We start from the raw sequence: 24,076 nt of genomic DNA, 5'->3' as shown, positions 1-24,076 counted from the left end.
CTGCCCCCCACGTGGGTCCCACGTCGGGTTTGCAGGTCGGGCCCAAGTGGAGCCCACTTGGGCAGTCAACCTGGGCTCCCTCGGGGGACTGACAGCGGTCCACTTGGGTAGCCCACATGGGCAGCCCACATGGTCGGCCCTCGTGGGACCCGCAGTGGGTTTACCTTGGAGGCGCATGAATTTTTTGGGGGAGGCGTGGGCTTGAAAAAATATTTAGGGACAATTACTTGATAGAGCTCTGGTCACTCCCGGCAATATCAACGGCGGGCACCAAGTAGCTTGGAGAGTTTTCTAATATATATCATTAGCTCAGTTTCTTTTATTATTTTACAATGTATCTACAACTCTGGTTAATGTTAATCACATGCAAAATATTCGGACATATTTACATTCCGCAATACTCAATAAGCACGTTCATGGTCGTCGTGATTCAGCGATCGCTGAAGGCGAATTTGTCTGTTATGACGGGCAGCAATGTGAAGCACCAGAAGCGTGACGTCAGTGACGCGTCACTCATCATCTGCTCGCAGTCCCCTGCGCTGAGGAAAACTGGAGCACGTCAGTGATCACGGAGGTGCAGTGACGGTTCTTCCTTACCTTTGCTGAATACGCCTGGTTAATGTTTACGGTGATTGATTTATCCGGGCCACTTTTCCTCACCCGCTTGAAGGAAACCGATGCTTGGGACGTCTTGTGTCTCGCGATGCTGGAGTGGCGTTGTAGTCCGCCTTCAAGCTTCCTTCCGGTTTCAATAGCCCTCTGTGATTCTGTCAAAATACAGCACCTTCACCGTTCTGTCTGTTACTAGCAGAAAACACCCAACAGGAGAAACAAAAAGCAGAGTTTGAAGACACACTGTTCTCCAACCACGCAAAGCTGGTATGTACCAGTCGGACTTAAATGTCCTTGGTACCCCTTGGGTGCCGGCGGCACCCAAGGGATACCAAGGGCACGGGGGGGAGGGTGTCCTGGTTTGCCCCCCCCCCCCCCCCCCCCCTTATAAACAAGTAGGTACGCCACTGCCTGGGGGTCACAGTATTCCCCAGTGATGGTATTTGAATGCGGCTCATAGATTTGACGCGAGCATTCCGTGAGCAGTTAATTTGGGCTCGTGATAACCATTTGGGACCTGTGTCAAATTGCGGCAATGACGATAATAGCCGAACCCTGACAATGTCTGGAACTCAGCGCGTGCCCTGTGCTTCGCCAAAATCAGCGCGTGGCTATGATCAACATTGCATGGGGGCATATAATCGGCTCCAGATCACGTGGCCGCTTGTTCAGGCTGGAAGTTGAAGGGGTGAACGCTGCTGGTTTTTCTTTAATTTTTTGTGCGACGTTTACTGCGTGAGAAGAACGAAAGCATATTTCATTGGTCATAAACGACATGGATTCGTTCTAAGCGGTATTCGCGCGAAGTACAAACATTTTTGCACGACCTCTTTAATATAAGTGCACGTTTCATGATTGATTTCTCATATTCGAAGACCATGCATGCTTTCCTACTTGCGCCGTGTCCTGGTTTCATAAACGGGCGTTGACTGTTTCTTTAAAGCGTCTGCAAAACCTTGGTGATATGCTTGCGCCGTGCCGCAGTAGACTCAACATGCCGTCTAAACGATCTTTCGATGAAACGTCGCTCGACGAGCTGACACCGATCCTCTCTTTGGGACCCAACGCAAAGAGAGGGTCAGTACATCCGGTGCGCACAGAGTGAATGCGACTTGGGTTCGGTATAGTTACCAGGTTGTCTTCTAGGTTGAAGCTCCTTGATAGGCCGAAAAGGGGTTCGGGCGTCTCCGAGATGACCGAAGGCCATGCCGAGACCCCTGGGATCTTCCAGCTTGCGGTTGTAATCTGTGAGCGTTGTTGTTGCCATGATGCTTGCTCACGCCAAGCTCGCCGAGCCTGTTATGCTTAGATATGCATCCGGCGTGGTAGTCCGTGTAAGCCCAGCAAAAAATTTGGGTGGAGTTTCGAAAAACTCATTGGGGTAATCGCTTAGCTTCTTGTATCGGGTTGTATGCGGGTGTTAGTGGTCATAAAATGTCAAAAAGGGTGATTTCTTAGAGCCCAAGTACGGCTGTCGTTCAGCATGCGAGCGCTCGCTCTGCAGAAGAGAGGTTCACATGCAGAGTGCTGTCTCATTAAAATGGTGGATTTACGGAGCAAGCCGTATTTGATGTGTTTTCCAACGGGCGGCCCAGGAACTGTTTCAACTCGCTTGAGCGCCGTGATGTTGGGTCTGTCGTCCTCCGCGCTTTGCGCGCTGCGTGCTGCGGTTCGCGTAGTGGTGTGCTCTCGCGGAGGGGTGTGCTCTCGCGGAGTGGTAAAGTTCGACACAAATTAACAAGTTTGGCGCTTTTAGACACGCTCAATGAGCAGGTAAGTTGTAACAAGCACATAGAGGCTCTTCTGTAAGGTCCTCTTTAAAGTCATGGTAGAAATTGACGCTCATTTTACCTAAATATCTCATTTGCGTTTCTACGGTACTATTCTTGTTTGTGAACGAACACAGTACATTGGATGCAATTCCGAACGACGGAACATGTTCCATTCGTCTTTTCTCCGTAATCTTTTTTTCTTTTTTAACAGTGCATGTCTTATGTTGTTGTTGTTTTGTTGTTTTTTTGTTTTTTTTTTGGTTGAACGTAGTCTTTAGTTCAAAATACTAGCGCTTCTTAAATAAATAGGTGAGAAACCATCGACGTCGCCTCCATATGAGAATTATTGTGCTCCATCTAATGAGTTACAGTCAAGTGCGCTTTCCCACATCGCTGACGCGCTTACTCAGATAAGCGCACGCGAGGGAAAGGGGGGGGGGGGGGGGGGGGGTGGCCTTGAAGCACAGGAAAGCTCCAGGAATACACCACCTCTGGGTAATCATGCCACCTGAGTATAGTTTTATTTATGTGCCAGGATTCAGTACCAATCTCTCAACATATAAAAACTGCGTCGATCTTGTGCGTGTCTGAGAAAATAGGGATGGTGTGAATTCCCCCAACACTGCTGCTTCCCCGCTGAGGGGAAAATCTTCTTTGTTTGGGGATACGCGGCTGCACTCATTTTTATCATACAAACGGACCCCGCCCCTTAGAAAAAGAAAATGTAAAGTTTTCTTTCCTCAATTGTTTTTACCTCAAAAATAAATTACGCATCGCCGATCGCTCATTCTCCGCCTAAATGTAGCGCTATCGGTTGGATAGAAAATGGCGTACCATTGCGATTCATACGATTCCCAGCGACCCCCGCACTTCCCCGTGCCCCGTTGTTGGGCAGCACCATGAGTTGCAGGGCGAATTTAACGACAGTGTGAACTGCGGGACATTTTGAAGAATTGGGAATTTCTCGCGGGACGCGGGACACCAGCCCCCAATGCGGGACAGTCCCGCGAGTCGCGGGACGGGTGGTCACCCTAGGGAGGGGGGGGGAGGGGAGGGGGAGTGGACAAGCGCCTCCTTTGCCCCCCCCCCCCCCCCCCCCCCCCTGGTTGGTACGCCCATGGCTAGACCGGTGTCACATAGTGTAATGTTTGCAATCATACACGAGTTATGGTTTTGAAGTCCCATCAGCGCAAGCCTGCAAGTGTGTATTGTTGAAATAAAGGCGGTAACACTGCGTCCTTACTTCCTCTGCGAGTCACCGTTTCGTGCGCGAAAATGAATGCAACGACTGCTCAGCCTTCACTAGAAGAGATGACAATACTATTGTAAATATGCATGTTTTTCTATTCTAGTCCCTTCAGCTTTGCGTGAGAGTGTGCTTCCGATATTTGCAACATCTTGTCTTTAATTTTTAAAATGCTGGTTTGTGATGGTTAGGACACCCTCGGGTACAAAGGGCACAACGGGCCTTGTGATGGTACGTGGTTCGTGTGTTGAGGGTGTTAAATAGAAGTACGGAAGACACAGGATGCGTTAGGGAATATTTCGCTATTGCGACATAGACATCAGAAGAAAAGAAAAACCAAATATTTACACCGCGGCTATTTACAGAATGTCATTGTACGTGTTGTCTCTCTCAGTTTTTTTTCCCCGTTCACATGGAGGGGAAGCGCCAAAGGAGGATGGTGGAGGGCTTGTTGACGAACTAGGCGGCAGTCGTTGTTAGCCTGGAGCGTCTCGTTCCCGGAGATGTTTTTGAACCCGGTCGCTGGAGTTGTCTTCAGCGCCTCAGGTAGTCCAGTCGGCCTCAGGCAGGTCGGCTCCTTGACCACGAGAGGAGACGGGGACACAGTCGGGCCTCTGACGCCTGGTCACGTCTACCGAGGTCCGAACAGCTGTTGGCAGCTTCGCCTTCCGAGTCCGACATGTGCTTGCGCTCCTCAAGAGCCATTTTTCAAAAACCGCGCCGTTCCTCGCGCATCTCTTTTCTTCCTTGTCTTCGTGGTGGATCACCCATCACAGCCTGCTATAGACCCTTTTCGAAATTCAGTGCCATCTGGTGGTTCGTAAAGCAGTTTAAGTTTTGCCATATCAATGGCGGAAATGAACTTGCATCGGTACCGTCACTTTCGCAAGTCAACAGCACGCGATGAATTTTTTAGTGCGAGTTCTTTCTCGATCACTTTCAGTTCGATGGTGACCAAGAACCTGCATTCAGAACAAAGCTCCAACCCACTCAGATGCCTCGGAAAGGTATGTACACCAAAGTGCTTTAAAGCCGATTGTGTGCCGCCCACAGATTTATTGAATCTGAGTTATTATAAATAAACGCTTACGTAGCTCTTGTGTTCCATTCCTACGTCGCGTCGTACTGATGCCCCGAATGTACAGGCTTCGCATCATCCGCTTAGAAGCATCTTCAACGTCTTCCTTTATCAGTCACTAGAAGGCCGCCATTGGTATGGCACAGATGCCGTACCACAGATGATGATAGTGATCAAAGTGCCCAGACTGAATTTCGGAAAGGCTCTATTGCTACGCGCTGGCTGCACCTCCGATTATTACACGATACCCGCCGTTTCTTCACTTTCAGCCGGACAGACGGACAAGGGGAAGCGGAAGAAAACTCCGTTCTTTCTTTGGACCAATCGTGTCACTATCAGTTTTCGTCGCAGGTGGCGTCGCAGGTGGTCAGCTATCGTCACAGGTGGTGATGTACTTCAAGTAAAGTAGTAAGTACTCTGAGTGGAATGAAGTAAAGTACTATAAATAGAATGTACTTTTAAAGGGATACTACAACGAAATTTCGGCGCTCCTTTTTTGGTCGATATGTGTTCAAAAGAGCAGTATCACATCGAACATACCAATATCTTGTTTAAAAAGTCTTGAAAAGGAATTTTAAAACGAATTAAACGATTAGCAAAGAGCACCTGGTGGGTGTCGCTAACGCCTCGCTTGTATAATGCCCGTCTAGGAACCTTGACAGCTAGTGACGTTGAGTGTCTCGCCTCCGGCCACGACGAGAGAAGAGGGGAAGAGGAGCTCCCCTCTTCCCGAGAATGCCTTTTGTGTGTCGCAGAAGTCGCTATTGTCCCCCTACAAGATTATAAAAGATTAACCCGTCACTCAAAATTCGTACAAAAGCAGCCGCTTCGGTGGCTGGATCGACTAGGCCATCCTCTCGACGTCAGCCTCGCCGTAACTTTGCTCGTCCCGAGACGACCTACGTCACGATTGCGTTGGATGTCACGTGGTCTCCGCTGGGCCTTCTCCGAGCGCTTGCCAGAGTGGGCCGTTTATAACAAAAAATACAGCCACCAGGCTCAAAACACAAACGTGCGATTGTCATTTACGGATATTGTGGATCATATTGAACCTATTTTTGAACACGAGGGGAGTATTTCAAATTTCGTTGAAGGATCCCTTTAAGAAGTGACGCCGGGTTGCGGTGTGAGAGTTCAACTTCAAACATTTTTTTCTCACTTTAAACAAAAATTACTTTGATTAAACATTCAGGATCAAGAGATTATCGATTGTTTTTCCAAACCCACCATATTTTGTATTTTTACTTGGACCTCCTCAGGGTGAAATAAACGGCTGTTTATGCAGCAAAATGATTTGTTGGCCTAGTTGGTTAAACATTACGAAAATTAAAAAGCGCAAAAGACAAGGACAAGAGGGAGACAACACAGGACAAGCGCTTACTCGCAACTGACGTTTTAATTCGGAAGATGAGGAAGATGAAGAACCCTAACGTTAAATGTTAGAAATATTTATGAGAAAGGAGTGAAAGAATCTGAAAAGACTGAGAATTGAAAAAAAAAAAAAGCTTAGTAAAAACAATAGGAAATGGTGGGCATGATTAAAGTAACAGTGAGAGAAATGACAGTAAACATATTAAGAAAAAGAAAGAGGAAGGTAAAGCAAATTAAGAATATCTAAGGAAAATATTTCATGTACTCTAATTCTTTTGATGACAAAGTCATCGAAGGAGTACTGATGCAGGCGTCTCCTTTGGTCGCAATGACTTCAGCCTCAAGGATTTCTCGAGTTCGCTTATCTGGACACCTCCTCAGGATCCTTGTGCTGGACAGTAGCGGGGCGCATCTACAGTCCCTCACATGTAGAGCGAGACGCCCCGACGGAGAGGATTTTAGAGATAGCGCATGTTCTCTGAGCCTTACGTTGATGCATCTTCCCGACTGTCCCACATATACCTTCCCACAGGTGAACGGGATCAAATACACTACCCCGCTGCAACAGTTGACGTATTTGTTGCCGTGCCTAACACTGCATTTGTCAGGCTTTGTGCGTGGGGTGTTGACTTTGGGGCAGAGCTTTTTAAGCTTGTCAGGGGCTGAAAACACAACCGGCACTTCGTATTTAGAGGCAATTCTCTTGAAGTTACGAGAGATGCGGTGTATATAAAAGACGACCGCCGGTCGACTTCTTCTTTCTCTACTTCTCTTGCTTGTTCTGTTTGGTTTTATCATGCATTCAACAACGTCAGACAGGATGGAGGTGGGGTAGCCTGACGCCTTGAGCCTTGATACTTGCGCGTCAAAGCTTTCCCTTGCTGAATGAATGTAAGACTTTTTCAGGGCAGCGCTCAAACAACTAGACACAATGCTCCTTTTGACTAGTTTTGAGTGTGCAGATTCGTATTGAAGTATTCGTTTCTTGGATCTAGGTGAATACATCCAACAGACGTGGTCATTTTGAAAGGTGAGTCGCGTATCAAGAAACTGGAGGTTGTTAGTCGGAGTCTCCTGGGTGAAGTTCAATCCTTGGGCCTGACCTAGAAATATGTTCTTGATGATGGTGATGTCATTTGCGTCAGGTATTCTTGTCATGAGCACAAGATAGTCGTCAACGTATCTGAATATGCGTGCGACTGGATAGGACGTCAAACCCTGGAATATGCCCCTGTCACGCTTTGAAAGAAAAATGTCACACAAAATGGGAGCTGCGGATGACCCGATGCATATTCCTTTTTTCTGTATGTAAGTTTCTCCTGAAAAAGTGACAAACGTCGAGCACAAATAAAACTTCAAAAGCTCTAGGAAAGACGCAACTGGGTATGCCACAGGTGTTTTGAAAACCTAAGGCTCCTTTGGAGTCGATGCATTCGCTGACGGTTCATGCGTCAAAACGCACTTTTTTGCAAATTCAGGATTTATGTTTACTGCGAGATATTTAATTGAGCGGTTTTAAATGTTTTTTATAGATTATATACCTGCAGGGGGGGTGGGGGGGGGGGTGGGGGAGGGGGGGGGGGGGCAGCCGGTAAAAAGTTTTATTGAGTCCCAGGAGTAATTAATATTTTTTAGAGCGCAGCTCTTAGGCGCCCGTTTCCGGCTTGAGCGGCGTCGCCGTCGCCGTCGGCGTAACCAAGGTCACCCCCAGGTCATGTGACCCCTTCTAAGGTCACGTGACCCCCCGAAGTCACGTGACTCCCCTGAGGTCACGTGACCCCCCCCGCCGAGGTCACGTGCCCCCCGATGACGTCATCGTCACTGATGACGTCACCGGCATCCGCATCGTCATCATCACTGATGACGTCATCGTCACTGATGACGTCACCGGCATCCGCATTGTCATCGTCACTGTTGACGTTGCCAGTGACGTCACTAATGACGTCAGCGGCATTCGGATTGTCATCGTCATCAGTGCCGATATCCGCATCGTCATCGTCATCATCACTGATGACGTCATCAGTGACGTCACTGATGTCATCACCGGCATCCGCATCGTCATCATCACTGATGACGTCACCAACATCCGCATCGTCATCGTCATCATCACTGGTGACGTCATCAGTGACGTCACTAATGACGTCATCAGTATCCGCATCGTCATTGTCACTGATGACATCATCGGCATTGCCATTGTCACGTGACCCCCCAAGGTCACGTGACCCCTCCCCCCTCCAGTCAGTTGACCCCCCCCCCCCCCAGTACCATTCCCTCCTCCTCCTCAAGAGCTGCGCTCTAATTCGGCGTTACAGGGAGTTGTAAACGGCTTTCACTTTTTTAATAAAATAACAAAAATGATAAAATTTTCAAAAAGTTTTTGTTTTAAAAAAAAAAAATATTTAAATTAAACAAAACGTCACAATCCCAACCGCTATGTAAGTCGAAAGCCGTACAAATTAAAAAAATATATATTGTTGACGTGTTTCACTAAAAAGCTGATTTTTCATCAATGATTGAGCGATGCCTAGTTTCACGCTGTTTTTAAAAGTTAAAACCGCGCTCACGTCATCAAAAATTTGTTTCGCCAAAACTATTTCAGGACATGACTACGGACGTTGCGGCAAAAGGCCGTGAATTTTTTTTTTTTTTTTAGAAATCGGAAGGGGGTCGAGCGCAAGCAACAAGCGGAAGGCCTGCGACGTTTGACATGGAATGACCCACGGCCACCTTGCGGTACCTGAATGGGTTCTAGCGGTCGTTGGTGTGTGGCGCCATCTCCTGACAGGCGAAGCAAGCGCTTCAGAGATCTGGCAACACTACTTTCCTGTTGGTATGTTAATATTTCTGGGGTAGGTGGCGTAAGCTACCGCCAAATACAAAGGGTAAAGCTTTTTTTTTTTTTTCAATCCAGTGAACAGCCAACACTATCCGCCTAGCCGTAGCCAATCCGTTCGCAGACAAACATATCGTTTGAGACTTGCGCAACTTGCGTTCGCCGAGCGCGCTACATCAAAAGGAAGCGTTTAATTTTCGTGTGTAAATGACGTTAGACAACGGTGTCTGCAGTTAGAATTCACAGGTTGCTCATTTGTGCAAGAAGTACAGAAAACTCCGCTGACGCAGCAATGCGGCCTGTTGAGATATTTGTTTTGGAACATGCACTGAAGTATCAGATGGGAAACGCTGTCAAAGGTGATCTTGTTTTTGGTCGTTTGGCATAAGTTCTGCTAATCAATATTTTAGTTACTGTAACTGCAAGCAATGCATGAAAACGCGCTGCACTATGTTCATTACATGCATAAAAGTGTGGTTATTCCTTTAAAACCTATCATGCTTTTTATGTTTTCCTGCACAAATCGCCTATCTCTATGCTTCCCTTCTTAGCGTGTGTCGTTTGGTGTAGGCTGTTTGAACAGCTTGCTTCACTCGTGTCTGCCGGATGGCCAACATACTTTTTAACATCTACTTTGACCTCAAGAAAAACTTTCGGGAGCTCTCTGCCCGGTTAGGCACAGACATTAGGCGAAAAATGGGGACTCTAACCAAGTTCAATAAACAGTAACTGTTTGGTTAGAGTCCCTACATTTCGTCTAACATTCACTTTTGCAGAATTTCAGTGCTGTGGTAATGCTGGAGATGGGCTATTTTAGGTACTACTGTCGTAGCTGGCTACTCACTGCATTTTGGGAATGTGGTGGGAACTACTGGTTGGCTACTTTAGAATAAGAATTATAGCCAGGAGTATGAGCTACATGTCCAAAGTATAGGATGTCAGGTGAGGTAAGCACGATGTTGTTCATATCGAAAAAAATATATAAACTATCCATTGCCGAAAGCTTGGTTTCTGCCACAATGTAGCTTTCTGGATCAGGTGCCAAAGTTTCAAAATTGTGGTGACCACAGTAAAAATTACGAATGAAAAACAGATTTAGTCTACAAGAGGACGCCGTCAAGCAGCAGAAACAGATGTAGTCACGGCCTCCGATATTGCCAGCTAGCAGAGCTCTTATCCAGCTGTTGCATTAGGAGTCCTGGCAAAGTCTGATCTTGTGGAAGCTTATTTCAGCAGCATGAACAAAGCAGCTTGTTTTTCTCGCCCGGGGCCCTAAAGGTCCATATGCACATTCGCGTTTGAACGCGTTTGAGTGCGTTGCGGAGTCCTTGCGGCCAGGCGCGGTCGCTTGCGGAGTGGCACGCGCCTTCCCGCAACGCTCGGTAGCGCGACGCAAGCGAGTAGAGACTCGCCCAACTTTCCGAAGCGTTGCGGTGCGTTCGGGTGCGTTCGACCAATCAGAAGCCAAAAGAGAAGAAGGGAGCGCCCGCCCCACCCGGCTGACTCGGCGAGACGTATCCGGTTCGCCGGTCGCAGTGCTTGCTTTTTCATTTTGGGGAGCGGTGGGGACTGTATTTTCCAAGGCTGCGATGGTTCAAGCTTAACAAAACGTCGGGGAAGCCGGCGAGATTCTCCCAAGATCGAACTCTTCGACGCTGTCGCCGTGCGCCGCCATGTTGCCTTGGATTTCGCTCACTACTGGTGAGCCACTAGCGACGATAGCACGTTCTTATTGGCTCTTGACTGTGGTTGACTGCGTGTCAAGGCAACTGTGCGTACAAGTTTGGTGCAAGCGGTCTTCGCAACGCAACGCGTCCGCTTGCCGCTCCGGAACGCACTGCGCTCAAACGCGAGTGTGCGTATGGGCCTTAATAAGTTTGCGATTAGGTGACCTTGTAGCAATCTTAATTTAAGAGGACGCACCTCTCGACCCCGCTAAAACTGGCTTTCTCGCATTCCGTTGCAGCACTTCGTGGCCGCGGCAACAAGCAGACAATAGTTTACAACCTGAGCTCTCCATACATCTGCCTGATGTACCTGATCCACATCTTCAACGGCTACCTGACGTCAACGTACAAGACCATCTCAACCTGGGATCCCGCCGTGCTCAAAATCCTGGTGGACGTCTTCCAGGACATGTACTCCCGGGAGAAGTTCACCTCCGAGAAGGTCCTCGTCCCACTCATCTTGAGGGCAAGGCTGCTGGTGCGTATCGTGTCTATCCCTTCCATCTTACTTCCATCTCGGGCATGCTTGGTTTTTTTTCGTAGGGAACGAGCTATACTCGATTGGTGTACTGGTTTAGCCTCGAAGAGCAACAGCATTTAAGCATGCCTAGATTTGTATAGAAACTCAATCCATCTGAGCTTAACAACCAAGAAAAAATATTTACAACTCAAAATCTTCTTTATTTCCTGCAAGCAAACCACCGGTCGACAGCTGGACGCAGTCTTAGGTAGTACCGCAATGCTCTAACTCGTTACTTTTTTTTGGTAACTTTTAACTGTAACTCCATAAATTTTTTTTAAGTATCTGTAATGATATTTTGTATACTTTTTTTCAAAAAGTAGCTAAAAAGTATCTGCAAAGATACAGGTACTTTTCGTGAAAATACTTACACTATTCTGGGAAAACTACGGCAGGTTCCACTATGCGCGGAGGTCGGGCACCACATTAGACGTGACAAAATAGAACAAGATTAACTCAGAACTTTTTTCGTTGGAGCAAAGTGCCGGAGCAGAGGGCAGATGTTTTTCTACTTCTGTTTTTCTTTTTACATTGCACGGAAAAGAGCCACCTCACAGAAACACTCAATGCATGGACACCTAATGGTGATCTGATTAATGCCGAATGAGAGCCTCCGTCGTCGGTTCCGCAGCAGTCGCGGCGATAGCTTTCTTTTGCTAAAGCGAGTAGCCACCAGTAGGCACTGTCTGACCGGGGCCACAGACAATGTTTCTACTGGTTGACTTACTTTTTCCCAGGGGCCGTGGGCCCATGATTTGCGGTCAAGTCTTTTGTTCTGTGTTGCATAGAAGAAATTAAAAAGAAAAGCGGAACGCAATTCGAGACAACTTCGTGTTTTTGTTCACTCCTTTTCCTTGTTTGGCACAAAAGTCTTTTACACCTTATTCAGTTCCAAATGGTTTAGCCTTCTGCTCCTCCCCCTCTCTATTATTTAATTGACCAGTCTGTTCATTGGTATCTCCCTCTCCTGTCAGCTGAGAAAGGAGAATAAGTGTGCTCTTACGAGAAAGAATGTCAAAAATAGGGAAGATAGTTGGATGGTAATTAACCATTATTGCTCAAACAAGAGGCTGTCATGAGTGACAAACAGCAGGTGTTCGCATGGCCATAAACTGCACTTTGACCTTGTCGAATATAGTGGCGAGGGCTGAGGGGGCTGGGATATCTATGATTTGGGGTGGGGAGGGGTGGAAGGGAGGCTCAAAATCCATGTGTATATTTAAAGGGCTGGGTTTCCAGGGGGGGGGGGGGGGGGGAGAGGAGAGGAGGGGAGGGGAGGGAGGCTGCACCACTGCAATGCAGTTACTAATTACAGCCAGAACAAAACTAACATTTCTGGAGCATCTATGAGTACTATGAAGCAGGCACAGGAACTGTAGATGGAAGCCACATGATACAATGCTGTGCCCCTCCTGTCACCCCAACCATGTATGTGGGGCATAGACATATGCGCACCTTATCGTCTTGCTTCTCCTATTCCAAGGATGGGGGGAGGGCAAGAGAGCTCGCTTCTGCTTTCTACTTGGTGAGTCGCTGCAACATTTGGCGACATAATAACAGCCATGCACAAGCACAGTTTGTGCAGTTTAGGAGTGTCTTTGATGTTGAGTTCCAATGTATCACTCATTAGTGCATAGAAGGGCTGAACATGTCTCGTCACATTCCTTCCAGAAATGCCTAACTAAGCACGTCTAAATATCTTTATGACTTTTTTTTTGGCTCTGTTTTCCAGGAGATCATTGTGTACGCCGAGAAGTCGCTGCCCCCTGGTTTTGTGCTTGAGAAGTTGGATTCTTACTTTCCGCAGCCCGATGAAAGTGCCTGGAACGACTTTGCCCAGAAGTATTCGCTCAAGGTAAGACTCTTTGCTTGGCTGCTGTGCTCGTAGACAATGACTTTCCGAACTGCTCGCCAGCTTCGAACCATTCTAGGCTGTTGTGCTATGGCATAAATGGAAAATTCCATGGGCTCAGGGCCTGACAGATTTGACATAGAGTGCTGGTGACTAAGGTCTCCTATTGCTTTCTTGTGCTGCTAAAACTGATAAACTAAAATTATAAAAAAAAAAAAAAAAAGATTAGCCTCTTACTGTTTGAGAACTTATGATTTTCAGCTGGGGTTGTGTTTTTGCAAAGTCAGGTTGCAAATGTTTGCATTTTCTGCCGGTTTCACTATAGTCAGTTACAGGTTAAGAATAATTTTCGAGAGAAAGGAAGGCTGGGGAGGAGGAAGCAGATGAAACACTGGAGAGAGGAGTAGGTTTGCTCCTCTCCCCTCCAGCGTTCCATCTACTTCCTCCTGCCCAGCCTTCTTTTCCCTCGAAAACTTTTCTTAACCTGTAATTGACTACAGAGGACTTCGGAGCTACCTTAATTAATGTGATTTTCCTTCTGTAAGTGATACGCTTGTTGTAATTCACAATTTAATATTTTTATTTCAATTCCATTCGGACATGTAAAGGAGTCGCACGGGCCCCCCTTTCCAGGGTGGTCCTTCCAGAGCCGCACGGTGATGTGGCGAAGCGGGGAAGTGGACGCAGCCCAGCTGTCTTTGTTTTCTTTACTTTCGACGGGTAACCACGGTCCTCCCGAGCAGGCACCCCCCAGCGAAAACATTGTCTCATCCGCGAAGGGAGGTGTTTTGTATTGTGTTTGTGCATTTTGTTGTGTCCTCCAGTGTCCCACAGGGTACCGTATTTACATGATTGTAGGTCGACTCAAACGTTAATTGCATGTAAAAAAAAATCATTTGTGGGCGCACTCCAGAGCAAAAATTTGTTACTCTCAGGACTACTCATCAGCCACTGGTCTACTCGTCTTCGCTAATGCTGTCGTCGTCCTCGTCGTCGCTGCTTTGGTCCGAGTGCACGTCGTCCAGCGAAATCCCGCACTTCGTGAGCGGCCGCATCATGACTTCCCTTGGCACAGCTGCCCATGCCGAAAGCACCCAATTGCACACAGCCATTAGGGAGGCCCTTTTCACCCGCCCGGTCGGCGTAAGTTCGTGGCCTTCTGCTGCCAACCACTCATTGTATTTCCGTCGGAGCAGGTCCTTAAAAGGCTTATTGACACCGACGTTGAGTGGTTGCAGCTGCCCTGTCGAACCTCAGGGGATCGCAAGCATGTCCCCTGTGCTCTTTTCGCAACTCCGCTTTCACCTTGGCTGTCGGATGGCCTCAAAAGGAGTCCAACACTAGAAGGTTGGAGGTGTGGTCTTTGAGGGATGCTCCCGGTTGCAGAAGCCACACCAGGTGGTACCATTCCATCACAATGTCTTTTGTCATGTATTCCTTTTCGTGGACACGCACAGCCACACCTTCAGGAAAGACTGATGGCATCGTCTTCCTCTTGAAAACAATGTACGGACGGAGCTTCACACCGTTCGCCAAGCATGACAGCATCACTGTGAACCAGAGTTTTTCATAGCCGGTTGATAGGAGCTTCACCTCCTGAGCTCCTCTCACGTTTGCCGTCGTGTTGCTAATCGTATCAAAATAGACTGGAGTTTAATCAGGATTGCCGATTTGGCCAATCAAGTATTGCCCGTAGTCGCAAAGCTTGCGGATGTACCTATGAAAGGAGAGCACTTTCTCCTCGTATGTACCTGGCAGCTTTTGCCCATGCTGGTCCGCCGACAGAGAGAGAAGCCAGCCCTCTTCATGAATTAGGATGCCCAAGCCCTGCTGGCCTTGAGCTGCATCCTGGGTATTCCCGCTTTCGAAGCGATGATCCGCACTTGATCTGTAACCATGTCGCACGTCACCAGCAGGGAGCAATCACATACTTCTGCGACGTATACTGCGAGCTAGGCCTCCCAACTCCGGAAAGCGTTCCGACTTCGGCCCACGGGAACCTCTTTGTTTGCCATCACAGCTGAAGATCTGGGATCGTTGCAGCCGCCACTGGCACACCACTTGTTCCGAAACGTCAAACTTGCGGCATGCTGCGCAGTTGTTTGTTTCTTCGGCATAAAGAATAACATTCCTTTTGAATATTGCTGGGAACGAGCGCCGAAAGCCACTCGGACCCGGAGCTCTCGTGACGACGTAGAGGACAAACAGCAGCAAAGAGAAAATGCAACAAATAGCAGTTGGCAGTTGCTTGAACTGAGGTAAAAGAGAACAGCTCAAAATCGAACGAAGAGCCAAAGCTGGGCCACTGGGTTCTTCCAATTTGAAAATATTAATTGAAACTTCCCTGAGGGCGAGGAAATGAGTTCCTTCAAAAGCCTCGGACTAGGTGAGGGAGGGTGATTTTGGACTGATTTGGACATCTGTTAGACTTGTTCAATCCGAATATGCCAACGTCCCCTAATTTGTTCAACTGTACATATTTCGTAAAATAAATTGGTTTGCCAAAGAACTCGCAAAGTTTCTATCACCTTCTGAGAACTTCACTGACCATCAACCTGCCAAGCTTTGCAGGCCCGAAGTACCACCAACATATGAACAAACCGTTGCTGGACATATGGCACAATATCTCGTTTCTATACAGTCCAAGAAGGAACGGTGGCTAAGCAAGCAGAACCGCTTCACATGTCCTAGTATTTTTCATAGTTTTCAGACACGCCGAAACATCATGTTCCAAACAAGCAGCCGTGTGCTCTTGGCTTGTGCATCTTCGCTTGCTTGTTGGCCGTGCCATTTCTTAACCACCGCTAATAAGAGTTCCCAGATGATCGACTGAGGCTCCTGCTAATAAATCAATTTACTCGCAAGGCTTCACCGTTCGAATAATATTCCTCCTTTTGTTCGCATAGTGAACAATTTTCGGCGTTGCATCGCTCTGAAACGTGACCAAACAGCCCTGGGACTATTTTGTCCTGGAGAGGCATCCACCTACAAACATCATTGGGGACGCTCGTCGTGAAGGTGTATTAACATTTTTTTAAATGTATAGTACTACTTGACATGAAAGTTAGTGAGAAGCTGAACAAATGGAGGCACTCATTTGTTTGCAACCGAGTGTGCCGAAGTGCATGAGGAGGAACTCTTCTGTACTACTATTAGGGTGTGAGGAGGGAGCTTCTGGTAAAACTTGGAACGGCATGCCGACATTTCACTAGGAGACCTAGCTTCTTCAGGGCCTCCTAGTGAAACTCTAGTGTCTAGGTCTTTTAGTGAAATGTCGGCACACCATTCTGAGGTTTACCTGAAGGTCCCTCTCCACGTTCTTCTGTCAGCTTCGCTCCCCTTGGTGTTTTGTTTATACTACTAATAGGTTATTCGGGAAGCGATTGCAGAATTCAAGGTGGTCAAGCGTGTTAACACACTGCAGCTCAGTGTATGCACATGTAAGGTCTCAGTGCTGTTCCCATTTTTGGCCTTGTTCTCTGTTCAGGAGTTCTCACCCTGACCTTTTGGCTAGCAGGGCAAGTCCTTGGAGTGGCTGATGGACACCTGCAAGAAGTCCCGCCAGTATGTGATGAATTTGGTGATCAAGAAGAAGAAACTGGAGAGCGATTCTAAGGACCTCGAAGGGTTCGTGGTGACCGTGAGAAAGCTCGTAGAACGCATCACAACGGACCTCTCAAAGACAATTCCACAAACGGGGCTGGAGAAGGTACGGCCTGCCCCATTCTTTCCTCAGTGTTGTCCCAGCATGTCTTCATCTCAGCATTACCTTCTCCCAGCACGTCCTTCTCCCAGCACGTCCTTCTCCCAGCACATCCTTCTCCCAGCATGTCCTTCTCCCAGCACATGCTTCTCCTGGCACATCCATTTCTTAGCAATTCCTTGTCTCAGAATGCCATTGTCTTAAGAGGCTGATGTCTCAACATATCACTGCCTTTGTATCTTCTTCTCTCACCTTTTTTTTTGCCCCGGCATGTCCTTGCCCCTGCACCTCTTTGTCCCTTCATGCCCTTGTCTCAGTATGTCCTCGTCCCTGCATGGGTTTAGTATGTCCTTGTCTTAGTATGGCTTTGTTCCTGCATATCCTTGTCTCACCACGTCCTTATTCAGCACATTATTGTTCAGCCGTCAGTTGGGCCTCCCATGATTTCTTCGATAAAACCTGCCGTCCCTGCTTTGGTATCAGTGCTTTCTTTCAACATTTGGTGAAGCAAAAAAATATATGTTATGTGTAGCCTTGGGAAGTGCTCAAGTTATACTAGTGCATGTGTGCACCAAAAGCTGTGAAACACAGACTCTTATATAGCACTGTAGTCTCATTGTATATATGTAGAGCTCGTAGAAGAAAAGAATAAGGAGCCCTCACCTTGCGCTTCGCGCTGGGCTAGACATTCCGTCCAACATGCTGTCAGAAGTGGGATGTGCTGTCCACTGCTCTCCTCCTGAATGACACGTTGGCACGCCCTAATGGACCTTATCCTGGAACCTTAACCGGGCTTCAACCTCTAAGGCCTCCACTACGGACCTATGCTCTTTAACTGTTGACGGACCTGACTCCCTCGTAACCGGATGGAACGTCCAAGCCAAATGCCAGTCAACGTTACTTCGTTCCAGATTACACCGCCTGACCCGTTCACGTTTTCGTCGCTGTACAGACTGACCTTAATGGAAGAAGCGGTTCCTGCGCTACCGCGCTGGTTCGGGGCTTTCTGACCGTCCAAGGGAGAATCAAGTCGACATGCTGGTGTACCTCATGGGGCCCCCAGGCAGAGGACGTTTTTAACACGTTCAAGCTGACGTCCAATGAGCAGAAAAACTTTGACGTGGTGCTCAAGAGCTACGGCAACTACTTCATTCCTCGAAGAAACTTCATCTTCGAACGGGCAAAATTCGACCCCAGAGTCCAGCTGGACCCTGCTACAGCTGCTACAGCTCTCCATGCTCCAGCAGACACCTGCAACTTCGGAGAGCTCTACGAGGACCTGATCCAAGACACGCTAGTCGTAAGCCTCAAGAATTACAAGGTGTCGCAAACTCTTCAGTTAGACCCCGACCTCAATCTCTTGAAGGCACAAATCGTAGCGCGTCAGAACAAATCTGTTTAGCTATAACAGGCAGAACTCCGTCAAGGCTATCCCAAAGAAACTCTAGCCGTGGATGCATGCACGCTAGAAAGAACAAGCCTGCTAGACATAACTCCGACGCCAAGCCACCATCTAAGGCACAGCATCATCCCACAAAAGGCAATAGCAAGAAAAATCAAGTCCATTCATGTGGCTGGTGCGGTAAAGAGCGGCACACACAAGCTCTCTGCCCAGCAGAGTGGCAAGTGCCAGAAGTGTGGAAAGAAAGGTCACTTTCTGACTGTTTGCCGGTCGGTGTAAATGCTGCAGACAATCGAAAAAGATCCAGGATTCCTCGGTTTGGTGGGTGAAACTACCTTGTTAACTTGGGAAGTTCCTCTGCAAGTAGAAGCGAAACGACTGATCTTTAAGATTGACACAGGGGTAGACAAGACTGTCATTTCAGAACGACAGTACCATCAGCATTTCAAGCATATCCCTCGAAACCTCATGACGCGTCGACTTCAGGGACCTGATGGAAAAGCTCTTCGCATATCAAGAGTGGCCAGGCTCGATTTCAAGTTGAACGGCCGAGGAAGCATAGAAGTTGTTTACATCCTTCCGCTCCTCCCCACCGCACTCCTCGGCAAGCCAGCCATCAATCGCTTGAGACTGTTGAGCTCCCTCAACTCGGTTTCGGTGTTGAGCGTCGACAGAGACTTCCCAGAGGTTTCAAGGTCTTGACAAGTTACAACAAGAGTGTGACACACTGCTTTGACCGGACGCCACACCGCATGCTCTCACATCTCCTCGTCGGGCGCCTCTACCCGTTTATGAGAAGTCAAAAGAGGAGCTTCTACGTATGCAAGAAATCGGCGTCATCACCCCCGTAACAGAACGCACCTCTTGGTGTGCTCCGATGGCGGTGGTACCCAAACCGTCAGGAACACGGCGGATCTGTGTAGACTACACAGAGCTCAACAAGTTTGTCCTACGCTAATGGCATCCAATTCCGGCGGTGGAACACACCTGGTTCTCAAAAATGGATGTCAGATCAGGAATTTGGTAAATTCCTTTAAGTGAGAAAAGTAAAGCGCTGACCACTTTCATCACACCCTTCGGTCGCTTTTGCTTTAATCGCCTACCGTTTGAAATCTGCTATGCCCCGAAACACTTCCAATGGCGCATGAGTGACATTCTCCAGGGTCATGAAGGTATTGCTTGCCACATGGACAATATTTTTGTCTGGGGATCATTGAAAGAACAGTATGAACAACGACTCTGCGTTACCCTCAAGCGAGTTTGAGACGCAGGCAGAACCCTGAACAGAGAAAATGCCAGTTTGGCGTCACAAAGGTATAGTACTTAAGCACATCATCGAGAACAACCATGTACGACCTGACGAGAACAAAATAAAAGCAGTCACTGAGATGCCGAAGTCAACCTCCAAGACTGAACTCCGACGATTGATGGGAATGGCCACCTACTTAGGTCGTTTTGTACCTAACATGGCAAAGGTGCTACAACCACTGTCAAGCATGTTGTCATCAAAACAAAAGTTTGTCTGGGAGTGCACGCAGGAACAAGCATTCTTAAACTGGAAAGGACTACTCTCATCAGATCCAGTCCTCGCAATGTACTCCCCAAAGAGACCAACGAAAGTCACAGCAGATGCCTCCTCCTATGGCCTATGCACTTTCCTACGTCAGCAGCAAGACGAAGGCCGCTACGCTGTCATTGCCTATGCTTTCCGAGTGCTGACCGGGACTGAACGCCGTTACGCTCAGATCAAAAAGGAAGGCCTTGCTCTCATCGGGGCCTGTGAGAAGTTTCACGACTACGTCTGCGGAACTAAGTTTTGCCTGGAAACAAGCCACAAACCTCTTGTCTCGCTGTTTGGGCCGAAAGCGATAGACGACCTAACATCTCGACTGCAGAGGATGTGCATGTCTGTAATGTGGTATGCTTATGAAATCATGTACATCTTGGACAAAGACATCACCGCAACTGATGCTTTGTCAAGGTCTTTGCTCCAAGGCAAGATCGAGGACAGCGAGCTGGAAAAACGAGATTGAAGGCTACATAAAGCAGCTGTTTTCAATGCTGCCAGTTTCACCCCCTTCACTGCAAGAGCTGAAAAGGGAACAAGAAGAAGATAAGTTCTGCCTCCAACTCCGCTCTTTGACACAAAAAGGCTGGCCAAGTTGTTGTGATCTTCAGCCTTGCCTAGAGGAGTTCTGGCCGCATAAAGACCATGTTACCGAAGTCAAAGACGTTCTTATGCATGGCACCAGAATCATCATCCCGAAAAAGTTCCAAGATGCAACTCTTTGCATTCTGCATGAAGGCCATTTTGGCATAGATAGATGCCGCGCAAGAATATGAAACGCAGCCTGGTAGCCAACAATCAACGCTGCCATTGACAGCTTGGGGAAATCATGTCGGGCATGTTTTTTAACACAATTGTGAACACACTCCGCCCTTCTTTTTGACCGAAAATCTGAGTTCGGTGTGATGTCGCCTCCTAGCTTTTTATCGTCCCTCGAAAAGCATGGCGGTGCTCGCCGCATGTAGCACAGGATGGCTGGTGAGTGGGGGAACCGGATGAACTGGTCGTTTTTAGGCGCCTAACGACTTCCCAGACTTCGAAAAAAAAAATCGTCAAACGGTCAAAACAACTCAGTTTGGTGTCTGTGTACTGTAGTTTTGGTTGTGGCTCCACCGGGGCAGCCTTTCATGCAAAATCGGCACGACGTGGCCCCTCACGTTGGTCACAAAAGTCCACTGCGCGTTCTCTTCGACCTCATACTGTTTCAAAGAATTTGAAATCGCTGAAGGGCTCTAAAAGAACTTCACACTCGAAAGTCAAGCGTCGTCTGCTCGCAGCCGGTTGTTCGCGGGACGCCAGCGAACACGACATTTCGGAGGCATCGGAGATACTCGACTCGCAGGATGGCTCAATATTTAACGTCGCTGCACTGGTCCGGATTGTGTGGGAACTTTAAATTTGGCATTTGGAAATTGTTTTTTTACTTCACAAGTAATAATAATAATGCTCACCTAAGTCTAATATCGTCATAACAAAACAAAATGACATTGTTGGCCCCTGTAGCATCTATTCCAGTGAAAAACACATATCAGCAAGAAAAGAAAACAATATTCTCTTGCTGAAAAGTGTTGTTTCACTGAAACATTTCATAAGCATCCACAATATCAGTTCTTGTTTTGACAATATTAGGCTTAGGTGGACATCGGCTCCTGGAGAACTTTCGTCTTTCTCAACTATCTTTTGATCCAGAAAACATAATTTTCTCAAACTCTTGCATTCTATCCCAACTGCTAGCGTCACATTCTCACAAAATTTGTTGTTTGTGTGATGTATAGTTCATTTACACGTTCCGAAAAACACAGATTTTTTTTGTTTATGAGTCGTTCTGCCCAAGATGTCCACGCTGTTTCCTCAAATTCTTCAAGCTTCCCTTGCGTAACCATAGTTCAGTCGCCGTTGTACTGTCCAATCATCGACTTCGTCGCCAAAAGTGTGATAAATCGCAGGGGTAGACGCAGTAGTGGCTGTCAGTCGCTCGGCTCGTCCCTTTTTTAATTGTGGTATCCAAAGTCTTGTGCTTTTTTAACCAAATGCTCTCGCCATGTGCCAACAGCTGATAGCATAAGCAGGTGCATCACAGGAAACATCATGTTCTCAAACTCTTGCATTCTATCCCAACTGCCACCGTCACATTCTCATGGAGTTTGAGCTTTTTGTGATTTATAGTTTATTTACACAGGCCCAAAGACATAGTTCTCTTTTCTCAGGAGTCAGAAATGCCCGGTACTTTATATTTTGAAGCAGACTGTTTTTGCACTGTGTAGATGTCCGCACAACAAATTTGACCCACACTAATTCGGGTTTTGAAAAGCCTGAAAATCTAGTTGCCCTCAAATCTGGACCTTGTACACTAGCGTGGTCTCCACCGCTGTGCCATGCTCAGCAAGACAGGTATGAGCAGGGCTTTGCTCATGCAGGAATTCTTTGGGCACTTGTTTCAGATCCTTTCGGATGAGAAACTTCAGCTAGACCCCGACACGGAACAGATCATCCAGACAGTGATGAGCAAGGACCATCCCATTTCGGAAAAGCAGCTGCTCCGACTGCTGGAGCTTCAGGAGTCCATCGAACACCCGCTGGAGCTCGACTCCCTTATGGACACGCTTTGAGAGCAAAGATCTTGCACCTCTGTACACCGCTAAGTGTCAAATCATTGTTTCGTACTGGTCTCACCTTCTGCTCTAGGACAAAATGGATTTCGTAAAGTCCGCCTAGCAAACTGCTGCTTTGGGCTAGTGATTGCTTGCTGCTAGCTAGAGTGTGGGTGATTCCATGGAGTCCTTTGACAAAACTGTTTTTCAGGTTGGTAAAGTGATTTTGTCATTTTCCGATTAAGATTTTTTCTCTTTAATGTTACACGAGAAAATTCTAGTGTTCACATTGATTTTCAGTCATTGTGAACATAGAAATATCTGACGTGCATTCACTAATGAGCTAATGTTTGGTTGCATGGTCATGATTTAGAAGCCATCCCTTTTTGTCATTTTAATGTTGAGAGTAGTATTAGAACTCCCATCATTTGTGGCTTATGCACCTCGGTTCTGCCTACCTCTAGTCTTTAATGTGCAGAGACAATTTTTGCTTATGCTCAAAATCAGAAAGGTTGAATAATGTTAGCGATTTGACTACTTGGTGGTTCATCCTTGAAACTAGAAAGAGTGCAAAGACACAGTCAGAGTAACAGAGGGCTGAGACAACAGCACTGACTTAGAATTGAACATTATTGGTGTTGAGACTGAGTATAAGTACTACATGTACAACTTCAAAACAAGTTGGAAAGAAGTTTTACCTTGTCTTTGTCATTGCACTCTTTTGATTTTTAAGATTGGACAAGTTTTCTCGATTGAATCGAGTATCATTTACTTCTATAACTTTTTTCGGTGTGCAGCAATGGTTTCATCATTTTTCTTTCGTCAAGGGCAAGTGCCCATGCTAAGGTGAGCAATGTCTTGCACCGACACATCATTCTGGTGTGGTCAGTTCTTGATGCTTGGTACGAGATAACTGTGTATGTGTTGTATCAACAACTGTTGAAACAGCTACTAATGAGACCTTTGCCTTTTGATACCCTGGGGATTTGCACAGTACATCCAAAAAATAAAAAATGTAGATAGAGAAAAACAAAAAGACCTACACCGGCTCTTCCCGCAAGGTATCCTGTTTGCCGGTTTCATGTTGTGCCTTTGCCTCAAGGAAAGTGTGCTCGAAAACATTTCATTATACCTTCGTTCCCATTCAACTCCTTTTTACAACACCCTGTGAAAGAAAGTGCAAGCCTTCTTTCTATTGTGCCCTAAATCTATAGTTACATGTAAAATATAGCTTTATAATTAAATATGTACCAGCCTGGCTTTTGTAGTAGTAAAATTTTCTATTTTTCGTTTCCCTTGTTATATTTTTTTTTTTTTTTTTTGTAACAAGATGGAGGTACTACTGCTATATGTTTGCTTTGGCTGCTGAATTTCTTGTTTATTTTGAGAAGATGTCAATGCTACAAAGTAATTTTTTCATCAGTGTCCTGTTTGTAGAACTTGTGGCTTGCAGTGAAATCATTTTTGTCCTTTATTATAACTTTTCCTGAAATTCTTTTGTGACCGTGTTTACTGGAACTGTGCTGAACTACTGAATTATGTTTAGTGCCTAATATTTGCAAATAATTGATCAAGAATAGTAGACAAAGTGCCTTATTACTCTGTAGGTTCAAGACTGAATTATGGCTAAGACTAATGCCTACTTATTGCAAATAATGAACAGACAAGGAAGAAGTGCCTTATCACCCTGTAGATTCAAGACATTAAGGTACTGAATTGTGGCTAATGCCTACTGTTTTGAATACTTAAATAACAGAAAAAAGTGCCTTATCTTTCCGCAAGATTCATAGCATAAATGATTG

The 24,076-nt window shown here is 46.9% G+C and overlaps 1 protein-coding gene across 1 annotated transcript; it reads left to right on the top strand.

Annotated features, from left to right (window-relative positions):
• Positions 1-9,005: 9,005 nt before the first annotated feature.
• LOC8052364 lies at positions 9,006-22,292 on the top strand. Its single transcript, XM_042292581.1, has 5 exons — positions 9,006-9,271; positions 10,879-11,117; positions 12,892-13,014; positions 16,529-16,789; positions 22,125-22,292. The coding sequence occupies exons 1-5, from the start codon at positions 9,205-9,207 to the stop codon at positions 22,290-22,292; spliced, it is 858 nt and encodes a 285-aa protein (XP_042148515.1). The 5' UTR covers positions 9,006-9,204.
• The last annotated feature ends 1,784 nt before the right edge of the window (positions 22,293-24,076 follow it).

The sequence above is a fragment of the Ixodes scapularis genome, unplaced genomic scaffold (genome assembly GCF_016920785.2).
Source record: "Ixodes scapularis isolate PalLabHiFi unplaced genomic scaffold, ASM1692078v2 PGA_scaffold3__209_contigs__length_174095766, whole genome shotgun sequence".
Classification (NCBI taxonomy): Eukaryota; Metazoa; Arthropoda; class Arachnida; order Ixodida; family Ixodidae; genus Ixodes; species Ixodes scapularis.
Note: the sequence above shows the minus strand (reverse complement) of the source record. Positions and strands in the feature narration are given on the sequence as shown.

Excerpts from the sequence above, each read along its gene's own strand:
- LOC8052364 (XM_042292581.1), top strand. The coding sequence starts at position 9,205 with ATGCGGCCTGTTGAGATATTTGTTTTGGAACATGCACTGAAGTATCAG. Across the intron at positions 9,272-10,878 it reads GATGGGAAACGCTGTCAAAG|CACTTCGTGGCCGCGGCAAC; the intron begins GTGATCTTGTTT and ends ATTCCGTTGCAG. Across the intron at positions 16,790-22,124 it reads CTCAGCATTACCTTCTCCCA|ATCCTTTCGGATGAGAAACT; the intron begins GCACGTCCTTCT and ends CACTTGTTTCAG.